The 19666-nt window shown below is 41.5% G+C and overlaps 1 protein-coding gene across 1 annotated transcript in view; it reads left to right on the top strand.

The window, feature by feature from the left end:
- PLB1 (phospholipase B1) overlaps positions 1-19666 on the top strand; it is a 75455-nt gene that overhangs the window by 49266 nt on the left and 6523 nt on the right. The window contains exons 40-52 of the mRNA XM_017834222.1: positions 956-1051; positions 2153-2224; positions 3814-3885; positions 6369-6429; positions 7091-7149; positions 10401-10459; positions 11325-11368; positions 12606-12705; positions 14115-14166; positions 16017-16097; positions 17093-17158; positions 17706-17800; positions 18965-19046. Coding sequence (XP_017689711.1) covers positions 956-1051; positions 2153-2224; positions 3814-3885; positions 6369-6429; positions 7091-7149; positions 10401-10459; positions 11325-11368; positions 12606-12705; positions 14115-14166; positions 16017-16097; positions 17093-17158; positions 17706-17800; positions 18965-19046 — 939 coding nt within the window. The remainder of the gene's footprint in view (positions 1-955; positions 1052-2152; positions 2225-3813; positions 3886-6368; positions 6430-7090; positions 7150-10400; positions 10460-11324; positions 11369-12605; positions 12706-14114; positions 14167-16016; positions 16098-17092; positions 17159-17705; positions 17801-18964; positions 19047-19666) is intronic.

Below are 19666 nucleotides of genomic sequence, written 5' to 3'. Positions count from 1 at the left end.
GTGTGTGTGTGTGTGTGTGTGAAGCTGGTGCCTGTGAAAAAAGTCATCCCTAGGGATTTTGGTACTGAGCATAGGGAACACAGAAATAAAAACAGAAGAAGCAAAATATTTGTGAACTTTTTTATAGTCTCACAAGCATTAGTTCAGGTTTTAAGAAAGTTCAAGATGCTGTTTTTCCTTTTTATCTCACGCAATGTTCAGATGTTCCTGAACTGAAAACTCTGTCTCCAAACTTGGCAAAAGATATGACATAGATGCAAATTTTGGCAGTAGGTCTCTAAAAAGCAAATCCAACCACCACAAATCAAGACCTGCTCAAGTTTTGAGGAAGGACTGCTCTGACCAAAAAAGTTATGTCAGTCATCTCTGGCCCTAATCTCAGTACTTGTGTGAAAACCAAGATATTTGTGTTAAAGTACAGATTTGCTCAGAATGGAGACTGCACTGGTGTGCTCCATCAGCCTGGCTGCCCTCCACTGAACAATTACTTGCTTCTTGCTCCTTTCAAAACTCACAGCTGTATAAAAGCAGTTGGGCTCTGTTCCTTCTGCTAAAGCCTCATAACATGTTTGTTACCACATAAAGGTACTGCAGAGCATAATGGTGCCTGTTGCCTGTGGTGCCAGTTCTGATGACATGCAGAGGAGAGAAACCCATCCTTATTTCAGAACCTGAAGAGGAATTGCACACGTAACTGAAAATGTTGGGTTTGCTGCTTCTGGGTGGATCTGCCCATGGAGGCACATAATTATCTCTAGTTAAGTGTTTCTGTAGCTCATGGATCTGCTCAAGTACAGTTTGTATCACCAGATAATCATGGGCCTTTCTGCAATGGAGCAAGGAGAACAAGTAGCATTAATGTCTCATTGCTGACTCTCGTTCGGTCTCAGCAATCCCAAGCTGGAACTATGTGGATTCTTCTACACTCCAATGTCCTTTATGCTTTCATTTGTAGGATGGGCATCCAGATGTCTCCTACTTTTCACCCGACTGCTTCCATCCAAGCCAGAAAGGCCATTCTCAGCTTGCCAAGGCTCTCTGGAATGCCATGGTAAGGTTACAGGCTTTGCACATAACAAGGTCTTTACCAAGACCTGACTACCATTAAAATGATCTCTGCAATAGGCATTGCAATTAAGGCCTGGATAGCACTGAACCTGGTGTTTTTATCTTCTTAGCTAGTCAAATACCCTCTGATTTTGACACTGCTCTCAGCCTAGAATCTCCTGGTTCTTAAAGTGTGTGGGGAGGAGAGGGGTGCTGTAAGTGCATGATCACAGTCATTTGTGACTTCAGCTGAGCAACTTCAAGTCTACTTTACCAGCTGTCATGAAAGGCAGGATAGCATTTAATAAGAATGATATTTCTATGGACTGGGATGCGAAACCACCAAATAAAGAGTTGTAACTGCATACGTCAGTTTAAAATGGGTTACTTAGAAGTTTGTTTTAAATCTATGTGTTGTGAATGTCTCATTAAGAATTGAAGTGGCTTTAATTCAGTTCAGTTTTACTACTTTTGGAAATGAGTAAAGCTCCATAAAAATAAGTTGTTAAAGGTTGCTTAAGCAAACCCATTTTAGTTAGCATTGCAGTGCAGGGGGATGACACATGCAGTTGCAGGCAGTATCTTAGATCCTGAATATAATTTCTATATACTTTGGGGTAATATCTTAACAGCTGACATATTGCTTGCAATCATCAAGCAGTACCTCTAATTAGATTTGGTTTTATCTTCTACACATAAACAGCCTTTTGTTGGAGATGCCATCATGCAGCTTAGCTATAAAAAAATGAGGCGCTCTTAACCATCTTTTATGCAAGAGAAGAGAGTTTACGACCTTGCTTCCTGGCGAAATTCCAAGGTACTTCATGTGCCTGCCAAAATCCTCCAGGAGTTTAAACTGATCCCACTGTAGCTTTCCACTTCCCATTTTAAGCTTCTTTCTAGAGTTGCTCTTTTGTTATGCAGTTGCCATGTTCTTTCTCAGAAGTAGTTGCATTTCAGCCTTGGGTAAATCAAAGTATGTAAATACAGACAGCTTTACATAGATGTGACAGGTATATTTAGTTTGGTTTGGATTGGAATTGTTATACAAATTTAAGATGAGCTGACACAGTTATAGAATAGGTTCTTTTGTCTTTGTTTCCAGTTACAGCCTGTAGGCCAGAAAGCTGACTCATTTGATTTCGCGGCTGACATCGTCCTTGGCTGTCCAGCTCAGGTAAATATACCCACATCATGGAAGCTGGCTATCAGGAGGCTGTGCGTGCTTGTACTTGCTGCAGAGAGCAGAGGTTCGGTGTATCTGGAACAAGTTTACTTAAAGCTTTTTTCTCTGCTTACCTCTGAGTGGCAGGTGCTCTCATGTACCTGCTTTGGTGTCCTGTTGCCCTTTTGCTGTGCCATGAATACTGATTGATAACATGCTGATTTGTGTGTTTTCAGTTGTAGCAGAGGTGGTGTTTTGTTGTTTGTGAAATACAGAGGTAACTCAAGCAGCAAAAATGAGAATATGCTGCATTAACTTTCCTATCCAAATCAATGGGGTTTGGGCACCACAGCAGCTTTGAAAAATCCAGATTTTGTTATCTCTTGAATTAGTAGCAGGTTGGTTTTCCTGGTCTGATCCATAGCAGGGATACTTCAGACTCTTTGGAAGCTGCTTCTGTAGTTACAAAACAAGCTGCTAAACTTGCAGTACAGTTGCTAGGTATCAGTACATGGAAATGACCACTGCAGGCAGCGATAATTGGCTCCCTTTCTTCAGCAGTTTCAACAAGGAAGCTGAAGAACTGAGTAGATCAGAGAGCTGAGTTGCTCTCTCAGTTCTGGAGACAGGTGTTCAAGTTATATGGGAGGATTTTGTCCATTTTGTGTCCATCCTGTCAGAAAAGGATTATCTCCTGAGTTATTAATCAGCATGTTTCAGAAGTCCTCATATTCACTCAAATTGATCACACTTCCTTTACCCAGTAATCTTTCCAGGTAGCTTAAATTGTAAGCAACTTCTTCAGTGCCAAATAATGTGGATTTTATACTTCTTTCCCTTCATCCACTCTTATTCAAAGATGTTGCTGTTCAGAAGTAGGCAAAGAAAAGTTTTATATCCCTTGAAAAGCTATATCCCTATGAAAAGCCAGTGTTTGCAGAAATGGTAAGACCACAGTGCTTTAAAAAAGTCATTGATAGAAGTGCCAGTAGCTATGGAAATTTATTTGTTTGAGGCAACTTCACGTACAATAAAAGCTTGCCTTGTAATTTTAGTGATTTTTAAGATGTCCTTATGCAGGCACTGGAATTTTTCTTAACTGTGATAAGTGGGTATCCAGGTGAGATTTTTTAGCCTATACAATGTACATGTCTTCCTCAATGCATGCTGCACTGGTAGGGCAAAAAAATAACTAAGCAATCTCTACAGCCTCTCTTAGAGGAAAGAATGATCTTTTTAGTAAGTAATCTTTCATCTCCCTTCTGCTGACACAGAAGGTCTGCCCAGGTTTGTCTAGACTTTACATCAATGTCTCTTGAAAGGACTAAACAACCTTTAAAGTCTAATTGTGGAAGGTTAGGAGAGGAAAATGGTAAACCGCAGTTGGCATCTGACATATATAATTTTTGCCATAAGGTTCTAAACACAAATTTTGCGAGTTTTAAGGAAAGAGCATGGTTTCAAAATCCAGATTCCAATTTTGCAACTCAGGCAGTTACTTTCTTGGTGATATGATGCCTTGATATCACTTGCTATGGTTTGTGCTATGTGCTTATTGCCTAGTTTCTCTTATTTCTCTTATTTTTTTCCTCTTTCCCCAGAACAAGCCATTCCTGGGAACATACAAGAATAGCAACTACACACCTGTGGAGCCCACTAGTGAGCCAATAGAGGTGATTGTTGCATCTTTTGCTACATTTTAGGCAAACTGTGCAAAGCTGCATCTGGTGGCGGTTAACACATCATACTGAATTTATAGATTGCATAAACTATTACCAATTTTTGAAAAGGGAAATCTGTCGTGCATTGCACTTTTTCCTGTGTAAACAAATGTTTACCTAAAAGCCAAACAAAATTAATCATATTAGTGGTGCAGTTGTATAGGTAAGTAACCTGGAATGCATCATTAATTCAGATAGCAAGTTCCACACCTTATGGAGAAGTTAGCCTAGACTCCTAAACCCCAAACAGAGTTCAGGAGGTGTGTGAATCATACTCTCAGGCATGTGGTGTAACTAAATCTTAGGGATGGTTCTGTGCAGTCAGGAGTTGGACTCGATGATCTTTGTGGATCCCTTCCAACCCAGCATATTCTGTGATTCTGTGATCTGAGGAAGGTTTATGTATTCTGTTCTCGAGCCACTGTACTTCCATATACTCAAGTAAGCTCAACCTGTAGAGGGCAGTCACCTTTACATATTGAAAATGTGGCTGAATACAAAGGTGAGAGGAATCCCATTTTCAAAGGGACTCAATTTCCACCATGACTGAGCAACTACCACGAGGTAGATTAAACAAGCTGCAGAAACAAACTTCGTGTGTAGGACTTGAAGAAATGGAGCCATTCTTTATTGGCAGTCAAAATGGGCTGGGATAGTTTGGCTTACTGGGTGTCCTCATGACTAGCCCAATTATCAAAATCTCTGTGTGCCTTGAGGGTTACAAAGAGCAACAGTTCCTGTTTTAGCAAGCTATAGTTTGCAGGATTGCAATGGGATTTTTATCTGTAGAGCTAGAGTTATAGTTTTAGTGGGTTATTCTTGCACTTCCACTGAATCTCAACAGCAACAGCTTCTGAAGTGATAAAGGAAAGGAACAGCAGAGAAGGAGTAAAGGAACAGTTTCCTCTCTGATCTAAAAATAAGCCCAGCTGTCTTTTCTAGCCTCTGCAACCAGACTTCAGTGGCTGATAGAGGAGACTATTACACCATTTTTTGCAAGAATAGATGAATTTGTTGTGATGTTTTTTTACCCAAACCATGCTTTCTGGTCCATGTAGTTTTACTCTGAATGGCAGAATTGTGCAATCACAGAATAATTGAGGTTGGAAGGGGCCTCAGGACATCCCTTGTCTGACCTCCTGCTTCAAGCAGGGCTGGCCCTTAGATCACTGTAAGCAGCTGTCTTTGCTCTTGCAGGGACTGGCCATTATAACAATTGTAGTTTCTCCCTTGCTGCCTTCTTAGCTAGTATTGTTCTCATTACCAAAAAGCACAGGTGGCACATTTCTCTGCTATCTCTGCTGGTGAACCAAGATGTTCTGCCATGTGTGGTTGATTCAATTTCTTCGGCTGGTGGAATACACATAATAACTATTATATCACCTATATAAATGTATGGTAAAGTACAATTATTTAGAGCCTGACAGTTTTCTTTACTGAAACTTTTAAAGCTTCAAAGTTTTTTCAGGGAAAGCAAGCCCTTTTTGAAAGTTTCTGGGAAAAGAATAGGTTTCTAGCAAAGTACATGGGGAATGATAATATAGTAATAAAATCATTAAGGTTGGAAAAGACATCCAAGATCATCAAGTTCAAACTTTTACCATGCCCACTAAACCATATTGCAAAGTTCCAGGTCTACTTTGTTTTTTGGACACTTCCAGGGATAGTGACTCCACCACTTCCCTGGGGAGACTGTTCCAGTACTTCAGCACTCTTTCAGTGAAGAAATTTTTCCTAATATCCAACCTAAACCTGGTGCAACTTAAGGCCATTTGCCCCTGTCCTTTCGCATGTTACCTGGGAGAAGAGGCCAACTCCCACCTCATCACAATCTTCTTTCAGGTAGTTGTAAAGAGCATTAAGGTTTCTCCTGAGCTTCCTTTTCTCCAGACTAAACCCCAGTTCTCTCAGCCACACCTCATAGGACTTAAGTTTCAGTCCCTTCACTGGCTAATATAATAATACATTAATTATATAGTACATTAATATAACATTATAACTTTGCAGAGAATTTTATTGTTTGTTTGTTTTTTGGTATTTTGTTGGGGGTTTTTTTTGCATCTGATATCTTTCAAGACAAAGCAAGACTTCAAACCTGGAGACCTTACCTTCTAGGTCATGGACAAAATCTCCAGACTGTAGAGAGAAGAAAAAAATAATCCTCCTTATGGAACTTTGTCATAAGCAATATTTGGTGATGAAGTGTTTTGCCTTTGGAAAAATTTTATGCTTTGGCTAGAAAATGTCAGCAAAAGTAATTATTGTTTGGATAGTATTCCACTAAGAGGAGGAAAAGACTGTTGAGCTATATGGGCACCAAACTGGGATCTGTGTCTTAACTCGGTTTTGCCCTTCACTGTACAACTAAATCATATGTGAATTCTGTATTATCTTTTAACCACAAGGTGAAACAATTTTGTAACTTGCCATTTCAGAATTGGGGCAGTGAGTTATCGTGTCCTGAACAGTCTCCATCTAGTCGTGTCCCAACATCAGGTGAGAAAGAACTCCTAAGCTAAAATCAAAAATAGGAAAGATTTAATCTTTTGTTTTTAAAAACAGTAAGATGTTGAAATGGCACATCCTAGGTGGAAAGTAAACAATAAAAGCTGGTATATTTAGCAGCAAAGGAAGAAAGTCTGTCTTGCCATACACAGTAAGTTCTGCATGACAGCAGGTGAGCTCTGTGGATAAATGTGATCACATTTATCATACTCATGTATCATTTATCATACAGCAACATGGCAGATTAAAATTACCTAGGAAGGTTAGTGGCTCAGCAAGCTGGAAACTATACAAATGTTGCATGTATTTGGAAGGTTTTACAGGGAGATTTTTAATTAAAATACATTGATCTATGACCCAAACATGTAAGCCAGTTAAAAGAGATGAAATGTATGCATCTGCAAACATATCTAAACTGTTTCCATTTTTTCCTAAGCTCTTTTAAATTCCAGCTTTCCATGTTAGTTCAGTACACTGATGCAAGCAAAGACAAGAAGGCATAAGCCTTTTGCCTAGCTGACAGACAGAACTTGAACCTCATTCTCCCTAAAAATGCCATCAGATTGGAACCTAAGACTTGCATCTTTATTCTGTTAAACAGTATCTCGTCAGTTGTCAATAATCCTGCTTTTATTCTCCTACTGCTTTTTAGTACATGAGCTACGACCTGCTGACATCAGAGTCATAGGAGCACTGGGAGATTCCCTGACTGTGAGTACTGCAGCATTCCCATGTTTAGAATGGAAAGAGCAATTGTCAGTTTCTGCCTAGATGTTGTCACATCAGGCATCAGCAGATAGAAAGCAAATTGCTTTGGCTTGGCAAAGCAAAACTCATCTACCTGGTTCCCTTTGCAAAGAAATAGCCTGAAGGGATATGAGTGACACTGGCAATTGTGAAATCTGGTAATGAATAATTCAGGCCAGGACAGAAATGGGATCCCATTCTCTATTGCACACAGTTTATTCAAGTGTTTTTGAAAAGGGAAGTGGCTGCCTTATAGGAAGTCTTTTCTGACATAAAAAAAAAAAGACGGAAGCAATTGGAATTTTTTGTGCAATGAGAGATTTTGCTGAAAATTCCCGTGAAAATAATTGATTGCAGAATGAAGTGCTTCTCACTTGAGATAATTCTAAAACCTCTATATTTCAGAATTTTGCTTTCAGATGTTGCTTCCTAGATTAGACATCTTCCACTTAAAGCTCTGATGTATTTCAAGTGCCAAGGAATGCAAACTGAAAAGAAAAAATTAGGCACCAAAAGAAAAAAAACCAACAAAAGCCCTAGAAAAGAATAGCAAGGAATACAGCAGATCTGCACTGAAGTTTTCTGAGAAAAAGTTCCAGAATTACACAGCACTACAGAACTGTTCTGGCATGGGATGAAAGCAAACGTTTGTGTCAACAGTTCCAATGAATTTTAACTCCTGAGCTAAACTGATGCTCATTCTAGCAGCTTCAGCTCCTGTTGAGCTCAGAGGGAGTTGAAGGGACTGAAGCCCTTAAATGATCAGGCTTATTTTCCAGGCTGGTGTGCATGTCTTCATTATGCATCATGGACCTCCTCATTAGCTTTGAAACTGATTTTGCCTGACCTGATGTAATCCTGGCTTTCCCCCCTGCTGCTGAGCTTTGAGCTTTTCTTCGAAGACCTCAGTAAAGACCTACAACTCTCCCTCCTACCCATTGCAATGACTCTTAAACTTAATTGCTTTATTTCCTCCCCCACATCTAGTGCTAGACATGTGCACTAGCACATACCTCTTATTTTAAGAATTTAAATTCTTTTAGTAAGGGCCACAATATGATGCTGGAGGTCTCTGCCTCGAGCTGAGCAAGGCAGAGTCTCATATTGCCATTATTCATGCAGTTCCTATTATTTGCCATTGCCACAGCAAGGTGTGATTAGGGGTTCTATTAAGTGACTTATCTGGGAGGCGAGAAAAAATGACAGAGCATTTCCCACATGGGTACACATGCACACACTTCCTGCACACAAAGTACATCAGCAGCATTGTGTGGTTTTTAGTGCATAACCATCCCTGGCACAGAAAGACTGCAGCAGCAAAGTCCACTAAGGCATTGATTTTCCTTCTGGTATTTCCCACCAGATCCCTGAATGCAGTAAGTGTCTATGGCTGAGTTGGTAGCATGGCTTTTTGAAGAATACAAAATCAAGTGAAACCACTAATAAACGATAAAGCTATAGAAGAACCCCTTGATGGAGGTCTGTCCCAGTCCTGTGAGCTACTCAAATGCATCACAAAGGTCTTCGTTCTGATGGTTTTATGTATTTATTTGTTTAATTTTGAAAGATAGTAAAAGTTCATAGTTGTAACAGGGAAGGGTGGAAAAACCAGGGGAAAAACAGGTTCGAGGGATCCTGGTACGTGAATAAACCAAACACCGTTGCTAGTTGGCAAAACAATAGCTATTTATTAGGAAAAAAGGTGGCAAACAGGGGAAAAAAAGGTGAATAAAGACAGGCACCTGAGAGAAAAGGATTAGGGCGGAGGAAAAAGTGCATAAAAGACCCTAGGAAGAAGGCTCCCCCCCCATACTCACCCAGGTGTCACCTGTAAGCAAGTCTTACCCATCCTAACCAATAATGAGGTCTCTCTGTAGCAGCTGCATGTCCCGGAGGGGTGGCAGGCTCCCACTTTAAGCAGGCGTCCCCGCTGAAAGCAGCTTGGTCCATCGTGAAGAGCCAAACCCCTCAGGGCCAAACCCCTCAGGGCACCAGTCTGCCTTTTTAAAGTTTATTGAGAGCACCTGCCCCGGGGAGGTGTGGCCAGCACCGCCCCTCCAGGGGCTCTCAATCCCACCCTCTTGGTTATGTAAGTGCCCCCCTCCTGTGCATGCGTGAGCACCTTGGAAATCCCCTCACGCAGGCGCAGTGAATTGGGGGGGGTCTTCCCAATTGAGGCTGGGGGAGGCCTTCATCACCTTCCTCATCACATTGTCCTCCAACTGCCCTTGACGAGCAATCGACCAATCACAACAGACCAATTAAAACAGTTTTTACAGAAGTTCTCCCTCCAAGGCCAAATCCACTGCTCTATCAGTAGACTTGGCAGGCGAAAACATAAACTTTCGCAGGTGGCTAGGGACAAACACAGACCAAAAAATAACATCCCAACTTCGCCCCGATACAATAGTACAGGAAGGAAGGCTGTTCTCAGTCTGGATGCACTTGGGAGATTAATGAAACTTTGAGCAATTTAGTCATGTCACTGGCTAGAATGCATCTGTTTGACTTCTTAGCACCAATGCACAGTGAAAGCAACAGATACGCCAACATGCTTATCTATATTGGCAAAAAAAGGCCTGTCATCAAGCCCTCACCAAGACTATATGTTAGACTAGCAGGCTGGATCCAGGAGAGAAAAAATGGAGTTTACACCAAAGATTTGTTTTCTTGGCAGATTAAAAAGCATCTCCTCTGATTTATGTACAGCTAAAACTGGCTGGGAATTTTTCATCAGTGTTTAGGGCTTTTTTTCCTGGCTTATTAAGTCTCTCAGAATCATCTTTCTTTGGGAAATGCCAAGATGAAGCATTTTCCATCAGAAAAATCCAGACAAATACAAAGCAGTTGATGTTAATCTGGGTCCCAATGGGTTGCTAAAATAGTAGTTTTAAAGCCTTCTGTCCTTGACCTTACACTCTGATCTCCTCCGATGCTCCGTGGTCTACCATCTGGATGAGTTGCTTTTGCATATGAGGGGAAGCCTGCGAAATTGAAGCATGAGAGATGCAGGGCTGCCCAGAGGCCAGTGTGTGGTGACGAGTAAGGACACGGAGCATTTATTCTAAAACTGGGATATTGCAAAAGCTTGGCCGCTTGCAGAGTAATGTTACCAAAATTGTTCAGCACTTTCAAAATTTGATGTGTGTCTTACCTAAATTTGTAGGACCTTTTTCCTATTACCATTTTGTAATTGTTCTTTCCGTTTTTTCCAGACTGCAGTAGGAGCCAAAGCACCTGACCTAGAAACAGACTGGAGGGGACTTTCCTGGAGGTGAGAATGCTCATTTTTGTCTTTCTCTATTTTTGTCCACACAGTTAAAAGTGTGTGGGTCACTTGGTGAAAATACAGTGGTAGGATGCTGACAGCAAGTATTGCTTGGTAAGGATTGGAGGAGTCAGGACTGGAATAGATTCTTGTGGGCTTTTTTGGTGTTTGTTTTGCAATTGCAAAGTGGACAAAGATCATGCACATCAGAGAGTATGAATCTCAATATCCATGCTAGAGTAGAAGGAAATTGCCTGCTTCATATGGGCAGGCATATGGCTTATAAGCCTTTGCATGTGTAGATATTCTTTTCTACGCTCTTTCTTCCCCCCTTCGTATTTATCTGCAGACATAGATTATTTTCGGGAGGGGCTGCCAGAAGTGGTGTAATGGTGTAGTGGCTACGCACACAGACAGCTTTTAAATAGTAGAGGCAGAGGATCTTTTCATAATCAGCATTGCAGAATTGCAGATAGATGGTTAATGAGCATTTCATGCGGTCTCTTCTATGCATAACTGCACATAAATGTAGTTTCAGCAAGGTACTGTGTAGCAACTTTAGTGAGGAAATATGCTCTTGTATGGTGGGCATCCCAGCATTTTCATGTGAAAAATCAGTTCTCCAAGTATGCTCTCTTCCCAGCCTGAAGGCATAGCTTCTATCCTAGCTGATGCCCTGCTTTATTTAATGTGAAATATCCTTTCACTACTTTCCCTGAATTCTTGTGGTTTATCTCCTTATTATTTGAAATTAGTGTTTTTGGTGGAGGTTGTTTTTCCTTCTTGGGCTGCTGTAACAACATATGGTGACAATAGGACAGATGGTTGCAGGATTAACTCTACTTGGTGATCTTGTTCTTTCCCTTTGTAGTATTGGAGGTGACGAGACCCTGGAGATCCAGGCTACTTTACCTAGTGAGTATCATGGAAAATAAGCGTGAGAAAAGCAGAAGTTGAGTATTACACTGCAAGTCTTTTAAGTGGATACTAGGAAACACCTGGAAATGGTCATTCTTTCCTTGCAAACAGTGGGGATATCCATCTTTTGTAGATATGAGCAGTTCATATGAGTCACAGCTGAAACCCAGACTGACCTGATTAGCTGAAGAGTTGATTCAGCCCCTCCACATCACAGGACATGCATGTGATTGTATCATCCTTTTGACCAAAATTATTAGGAATAAATATGCTGAAGGTGACAGAAGTTCATGGCAGTCCTACTCCTCCCTTATTTTGTGCTTTCCAGTGATTGACTGTAATGGCTGTGTGCAAATGAAGGGTTATGAGACAATTAGCAGTCCATCTAGGCAGGGCTGGTGACAAGGCTATACTTCTTCCTGATGATTTCAAGTTTCTACGTAGCACTGAAAAAAAAATCTAAAAATACTATAAATTTCTTGCCCTGGTGTTCTATGTAATTGGTCCCTGTAGTTGCCATAGAAACCATTAAGTGGTCAGTGTGACAATAAATTGGAAAGGACTTGATTTACAATGGTTGATCTATTTGTATGTGATCCACGCTGTGAAGCGGTTTGACAATACCTGACACTGTTGGTAATAAAATCTGATATGCTTTGTCTTGTACCATGCCCTGTGTTCAAAGAAAAACAGAAGGCGCAATTCATTTATGCATTATAAATGAGACTCTATAAAGAGGTTTCAGACATCACTACAGGCACAGTAACAAAAACAGTGCTCAGGCATCATGCTTCCCCACTGAGGGTTTCAGTGAAATCTAGAAAAGTGAATAAAATTCATTCTCTACCATAAATATTATTATCTGGGAGAAGTGAGACGTAGATGACCATTTTCAGAGTGTTTGCTTCTGGTATATGAAAGAAAGTAACCACGAATACTCTTTACTACAAATACACTTGAATTCAAGACTGGTGAGTTGCCTGGGACCTCTGCATCCCCTGGGCGACCAGACCCCAATTCCTCAAGTCCATGGAGAGAAATAGTTGCAGTGCTGAAATTAAGGCAGTAACTAGAGTCTCCAAAGCAGGTGTTCCTGTAGCTTCTATAAAGTCACAGTGAATAAGGAGAAAACTCAGGTCCATATTCTCACCACTCAACTGGCTTGTCCTTCTGCAGGAGGCAATGCTGCTGTTTGTGCTGTGAATGGTTAAACACTGTGTTTTTTCTTTTTAAGATATCTTGAAGAAATTCAATCCAAACCTCTTTGGCTTCTCCACTGGCATTTCTAAGGAAACAGCTGGATTCAACGTTGCAGAGAGAAATGCCACAGCGCGGTAAGCACAATCACAAATGAGAAAGGGCAAAGGAGTGAGAACTGATGTAGTGGCAGGTTACCTTTGAGACACATGTCAAGGTTGAGTTAATACTGGTGATCTGCTTGTACCGAGCATATTTCTGTGATCTCATATTTTTGATTGTGGGTTTGATTTTTTTTTTTTAATGCAATTCAGTGTTTGGGGGATTTATGCACCTATTTTTCTAAATCAGAGACAAACTTTCTTTCTTTATTTGATTTCTGCCCATAATTTCTGAGCCAATGCCTTAGTTATGCTTCTAATTCTACCAGTACCTTTTTCTGCCCAGTCTTCAGTTTGCAAGTCCCTGATTCACTGCCCCAGGCAATATCTGTAATGAGAAAAAATTCATGTGCATCTCTCATTTACTCCTTGATTTCTGGGAAACGTGGCTCAAACTAACAAATAGAAGGCCACTGCTACACTAATGGCATTAAAAACTATCTCTGTTTGCAGTGCAAAGGAAAATAACGGAATGAGCATCTAGGAATTAATTTCTTTGTCCTCCCAAACTAAAAATCTACTAGTCTGGTAAGAACCAGAATGTGTAAGAGTTTGTATGGCTGTGCAAGGGTTTGTATACACTGTGCCTGCTCCATGGATACTCATGCAATTTGTTTCCAGGACTTTTTGTGACACCTTTAACAGCCCTTAGATTAGCTGCAAGAGAATTTTAGGATAGCTAGCAAAGCCTGTGTAGCTACTAAATATTTCACGGGTGCCCCAAGCAAAGCTGACTCAGCATGATCAATATGGTTCTGGGAATCCAAATAATGTAACTGCATTTGTGTGAGTGCTGGAGAGAGGCAGGGCTTATTAGCTCAAGCATAGTCTTCTTCTGGTACATCAGGAGCTCGTTTCCAGCTGGTGTCTCAGCATGGTTTGTGCTTTGGCCTGTGGACGTTGCATCCTGCCCAGAGCTGGACTGGGACTCTCTAGCCTGGCAGTCCCACAATAAAAGCAATATCTTTCAGCCATAAAACAAGACATAGGAATTTAAGGCCAGATCAGAAAGGCTGGTTACGTGCCCAGCTTCTGTGTAAGCACCAAACTCCACCACTAGGTTTTGAAGGGACTAAACTAAATGTTTCTGTGCATCTGAGTGTTAGTGCTTTTTTCCAAACAAAATGCACTTAAGCCAACTCTGAGATGGGAAGAACTCATACCAGTTGCCTGCCATTTGGCAGCCATCCCAGCTGAAGTCCTTTCAGATCAGATTATTCACTTGTGCAACTTGGTCCTTCAATGTTTGCTCATCCTTTTGAGGCATCACTCTCCTTATACTGACTTCTGCTGATCCTAAAATTCCCTGAAATGAGGAGTGGGAGATCAAGAAGATGATGTGGTTTTGGAGCACACATATAAAATCTTCCGTCCTCTCTCTCTAGTAATATGCCAGCCCAAGCACGTGAATTAGTGGAGCTAATGAGAAGCAGCTCGGTAAGTGGAACTTGGGCAAACCTTCAGTGGTTCCGTGGTCTCTGGGAAATGATTTTAATTGATGGGATGCTTGAGTCATGAAGCATGCTTGAGTCATTTATTGATGAAAGAAAAGTCAGTGTCCTTGTCTCTGCTGTGCTTTCCAAGGTGAATGTGCCAGATGAATTAGCCTTTAGTAGATTATAATTTACCTATACAAATCCATGCAGATAAGATGCAAACACACAAGGCAGAGACTAATGTAGGGTGCAGTGCAACCAGAAGATGTAAGGATGGGAGTGAGGAAGAGAAGTCTGAAGGTTCTGGTGAGATCACAGGACTGCTTAGTTGAGCAGCAACATTCAAAGTGGAGGTCATAAAGTCTGAATGTAAAATTGGTGGAGAAGGTACCTGCAGACCAATATGAATCACACTATTCACAATACTGGGAAGAGGGACTACTGAAGTCTTTGCGGGAGAATAAGCCATCTGAAACTCTGGTTTTGAGTAGGTAAATAATTAATCAGTGACCAGAAACCTCAGAGTTGGATGAATCCCTATCACATCACAATCTCAATCTTTTAGGGAATTAGTAGGGGATCTAGTATTGTGGACCACTCTGCTGTGCCAACTCCATTGAGGGCTACAAAGGGCACCAAAAGAGTGACTTGCTTTAATTCGGTGGCTGCTGCTGCAGTGTGGGGTGGGGGGAAGAAATCTGTGAAAAACCCAAGGTTGCCCTGCGCCAAGTGAATTTGCGTGGATGACTGCCTGGGTGTGAGCTCTTGGGTCAGGGAGAGCATTCCTTCTAAGAGAATAGGAGTGCCTGGTGCTCCTTGGCTCAGACTGAATGGGAAAGGAAGGTACTGAATAAGCAGGGTTTTTCAGAGCATGTGTTTCTCCATGCCAGCGTTCTTGATGGATGCTGCGTGCTCACCCCACTGTCAGTTACTCTGCATTACCAATTGTTTGGCAGAGTGAAGGGAGCTGGCGTAGATCTTCAATAGAATAGAAGAGGATCTAGAGCTTTGTATGCATTAAAAACAAAAGGGGGAGGGGATGTGTCCCTGCCCCACTGCCTTTTCACTAAAAGTGAAAAGCAAAGTGCTTGTTTAAAGAGGAGAATGCAGACCTGTGGGTGATTCCCAGGCCCTCCCTCTATTTGTGGGATCCTTTCGCAGATGTTTGTTATGTAAATGCACCACACTAAAAATAGTTGCCTTTGATTCCTTGCTTTGTACTGAACGTTACAAAATGTTTTGATGAGATCCAGCTCTCAGCAGTGCCTATTGTTAGCTTGTGGTGACGTGGATGCTGCAGCTGCCCTTATATGAGCTCAGTGAAGTCACCAGCCTCCTGGACTCTTCTATTTTAATACAGCTGTCTATTCCCCGGGGCACCCCTCGCCCCTCCTGGCCATGGGGTAATACTTGCCCAGCTGGCAGGGATCCCCAGCAGCTCCAGTTCCACAGCTTCATGAGTCACTCCAGCCTCCACTCCCACACTGCTTTATCCCCACGCTGCCTGCAGTGTTCAGCTATGGCTGGCAAATCTCTCCTGTCCATCCCTGTCCTGAAGGTAACTTTCATTTAGGGACTCTTGCTGTCACAGACACATTTCCATGCTTGTTTACACTGACAGATCTTGTCTGCTGAAGGGAATTTTCTCAGAAAAGCCAAGGTGAATTGCAGTAGACTAGCAAACAGTTCACTCTTTTCCCCTGGAGAGATGCTTTTCTTTTGCCCACTTAACTTAGCATACCTCCTTTGTTTTACCCTGCTGTCTGTGCCCCATTTAGCCCCATCTGTGAATGTTACCTCTGTATGCCTAAGCAATGGATGCTACAATCTGTTTGTTTTATGTGCCACTAGAAAATTAACTTCAAGGAAGACTGGAAGCTGATCACTGTCCTTGTTGGAGGCAGCGACCTGTGCCAGTATTGCTTGGACAAGGTTTGTATCTCTGAATTAGGCATGCTTATCCAGGTATTTGGCAGATGACCAGCCCTGGAAATATAACCTTTCTCTCTTTCAGGGAGCCAAAGTTCCTGTTTGTTTAAAAAGCACTTAAAGTCCAGCTCCTTTCATTTGTATTGTATCAGAAACAAGTGCACAGCTTTTAATACTGAGGCACTGCAGCTCTGGAGAAACGCATTATTTAAAAATAGGAACCTGCCCTATATCGAACAAAATACCAAGAATAAACTCCCTGCTTAACTGGACAAAGCAATCAATGTGATGTCTTAGGAATGTTTTTATGGGACACAAATGAAGTTTTCTGGAAAGTATCTCCACACAATATATACTGAGAATGCTTCAGAGTGACATCAAAAGAAATAATATCAGTTTATAGAGAAAAAGATGTCTTTTCTCTAGCTATCTGTGGTCATCCCCTCTGAAACAGTCTATGTGGCACAGACTGGAGGTCTGGACCCCAGCTTATCGAAATGACCAGGCACTGTTCTCTGTTTTGCTCTTTTTCCTTTACAGGCTGCTGCCTGAAGCCTTTGTCCCCTCAACTTCACCTCTATAACTATAGTTACAAAGTTGTTTTGCTTATGGGTTTTGTGGGGCCTGACTGCCTTCATCTCAGTTTCCCCAGATTGGCAGTTTGGGAAAAAAAGTATCATTCTATTCATAAGACAACCAAATCTGTTTTGGGTCACATAAAAGACAACAGGAAATCCAAAGATGTGATCTATATAGTCATTCATCAGGGAAAGATTCTGCCGAGGTAACTTGGGATTTTCTGCAGGGATTAGGGGAATATATTAGTGACATAGAAACACAAGCACTATATAACCTCTGTACATGTGGCAATACATTTCTTGATCTGAAAATACATTTGCTGAAAAAGGAACATTGAGTTGGTATATCTTCTCATGGACCACCTTCTTGGTTCCTGAAAAAAGACTGATCCAATTTTTTTTTCTTTCTTTTTAACATAGGAAACCAATTCAGTGCAAAAGTATGTAAAGAACCTTCAGGACACTCTGGATATTTTCTATGAGGAGGTAAGCTTTTAAGATATCCTAGCAAGCTATGTTCCTGGCAAACACACTGACGTTTTTTCCACCTCTGGTAGACTGTCAGTGATTATGTTTCATACAAGGTCATCTTTCAAATAGCTGGAGTCAGACTGCTCCTCAGTGCTGCATTTCAACAACTGTATTAGCTAATGCCCTGAGAAAGCAGGCTGCAGTTTCAGGAAAAGTGTGTTTCGCAGTACTTGTTCTGTGAACAAAACATACATGATCCTACTGCCAGTTTTGGTGACTAAACCAACCCTTACAGTTTCATCTGCCTTTGAGCAAATGGAAATGTCCCAGGGAGTGAAGCAGCATTTCAGCTAGTTTGTACTAGCTGCTGGAATTTTTTTTTGGCTGACATCCACTGTATGTGCCCCTCCCCTTCTCTTTATACATCATCCTTTCACATGCCATTGGCTGCAGTCAGTGCAGTTTGCACTGACTCCCTGACCTACGGATGGCACTTCTTGCTCCCTTTGTAGTAGTATCATGTTCTGTTATTTGGTATGTCTGGTTATTATAATCCTTGCAGCTCCCAAGAGTCTTTATCAACATGGTGGAGATGCTAGAGTTTTCTGGACTGCGTCAGATCACAGCAAGCTCTTCAGGGTGTGCTTTGACAGCAAAGTAAGTGAGCAAAACAGGTCTTTGCCTTTAAAGTGATAATTTTTTGGCTCAATCTCAATTTCTACAGTAGGTATCCACACTGAACTTTCCAAGCTACTTGCATTGCAGCCTTTACCTGATGCACTAGTTCCCATCAACTTCCTATGACTTCTTCCAAAACTTCACCTAAAAGGCATGCACCTGTAGATAGTGGAGTTATCACTTCTCAGCTCTAAGGCAGCATGTCACAGCACAAGTCAACATATAACTGTTGTACCACTGAATTTCAAAGCCTTTTTTGCCCAGCCATTCTCTGGTCAGCAGCATAGGCTGACATCCCTGATGCCTCTCCTTGTACCCAGTGCTGCGTTACCTATGGCGCAGGCTGGGCTGCACACAGCAGAGTGCACAACAGGGAACAGCTTTTCACACCTAATGGAGGACACCAAAATCCTACCTCAAAGAAGGCTGAGGGTCTCATTTTGGAAAGCAGCAGTGCCTTTACAGGAGCCAGAACGGACATGAAAAGGCTCTTTAGTCTAGCAGAGAAAGGTACAACAGAGGCCAGTAGTTGGAAGCTGATGCCGAATGAATTCAGATGAAGTTAGGCGCAGATTTTTAATAATACAAGTGATTAACTACTGGACACACTAGAAGGGAAAATAACAAATTGACTGTCTTGCTTGATGTCTTCATATTCATTCCAAGCACATTCTTAGAGGATGCGTTTCAGTGAAGCACAAGTTATTACCTCTTAATATAGGAGTAACAAAATAAAACACAGTGATGCAAGGACTCAGACTACATGAACAGTTTGTCTTTTTCAGCTTTAAACTTCGACATCTGAAGATCTGCTGTAAGCTTATTTGTAGGGTGTGGCTTTTTTAACATCCTAACACATATGATTTCCTGATAATATGTGGCATACTACACACTTTTGTGTTTGACTCGGGAATTGTGGATCTCACAGCTTTTACCAGCTGTGACAGGTGTTCATTTTGAACAGTCAGTAGGGATTTTTTTTTGAAATGTCTGTCCATTTCTAAGCCAATGAGGTGGTTCTCCCTCTGCATGTGAGCTTTGAGCACCCATCCTGAGCTTCTTGATGTGAACCACACACTGCTGAAGAACTGCAAATAAGCTATTCAAGATTGGCTTTTAATTGTAGTATTTCTTTCATTGAAGGAAAAATTGTCCATGTTTCTTAAACCCTGAAGAAAATTCTCCTGAACTACAAGAAATTAAAAGAGTTAACAGGGATTTTCAGGTAATACTTTGATTCTGTAACTGGTCATCTTCATTCTTTATATTGCTTCTCTCACTACCCTTTCGCTCATGCATATCCTCAGCAGGATAGAGAGACGTAACCTGGAAATAGCTTGGATGCAGCCTAATCAAAACTCTACCCAGATAACCAGATAGTAGCAGTCCAAGTCTTTCCACGTTTCCTAATGATTTGTCCTCGTTTCTGAGCTGGATGCAGATCAAGACCATTTATGTTTCCAGCTGCTGTTTCAACAGCCGAGAAGGAGTTAGTGATGATGGCTGCTTTGCTGATATGTGTTTGCCTGTTACGAACCCAAAGAATAGCTCACATGAATTAACATGTCATTGCAAGAGTGACAAATTACCCTGCTTCAGTTGCTTTGTGGTTACCTTTGGCAGAAAAAAATAACTAAACCAACCATGGGTCAGCTTGCTATCTGAGAGTAACTGTTCACGGCCTCAGGCATAAGATTGACTCAAAATTAAGAGGCTATAAATAGCTATTGGAGTGGAAGCTTTTTCCATTGATGTTCTATGAATACAGGAATCACTGTATCAGATCACACTGAGTTATCCAGTCCTCCATTCTGGCTCTGGCAGCGGATGTTGTCCAGTGAATCT

The sequence above is a fragment of the Lepidothrix coronata genome, unplaced genomic scaffold (genome assembly GCF_001604755.1).
Source record: "Lepidothrix coronata isolate B3197 unplaced genomic scaffold, Lepidothrix_coronata-1.0 Scaffold230, whole genome shotgun sequence".
Taxonomy (NCBI): domain Eukaryota; kingdom Metazoa; phylum Chordata; class Aves; order Passeriformes; family Pipridae; genus Lepidothrix; species Lepidothrix coronata.
This window is presented reverse-complemented; position numbering and strand designations above follow the sequence as displayed.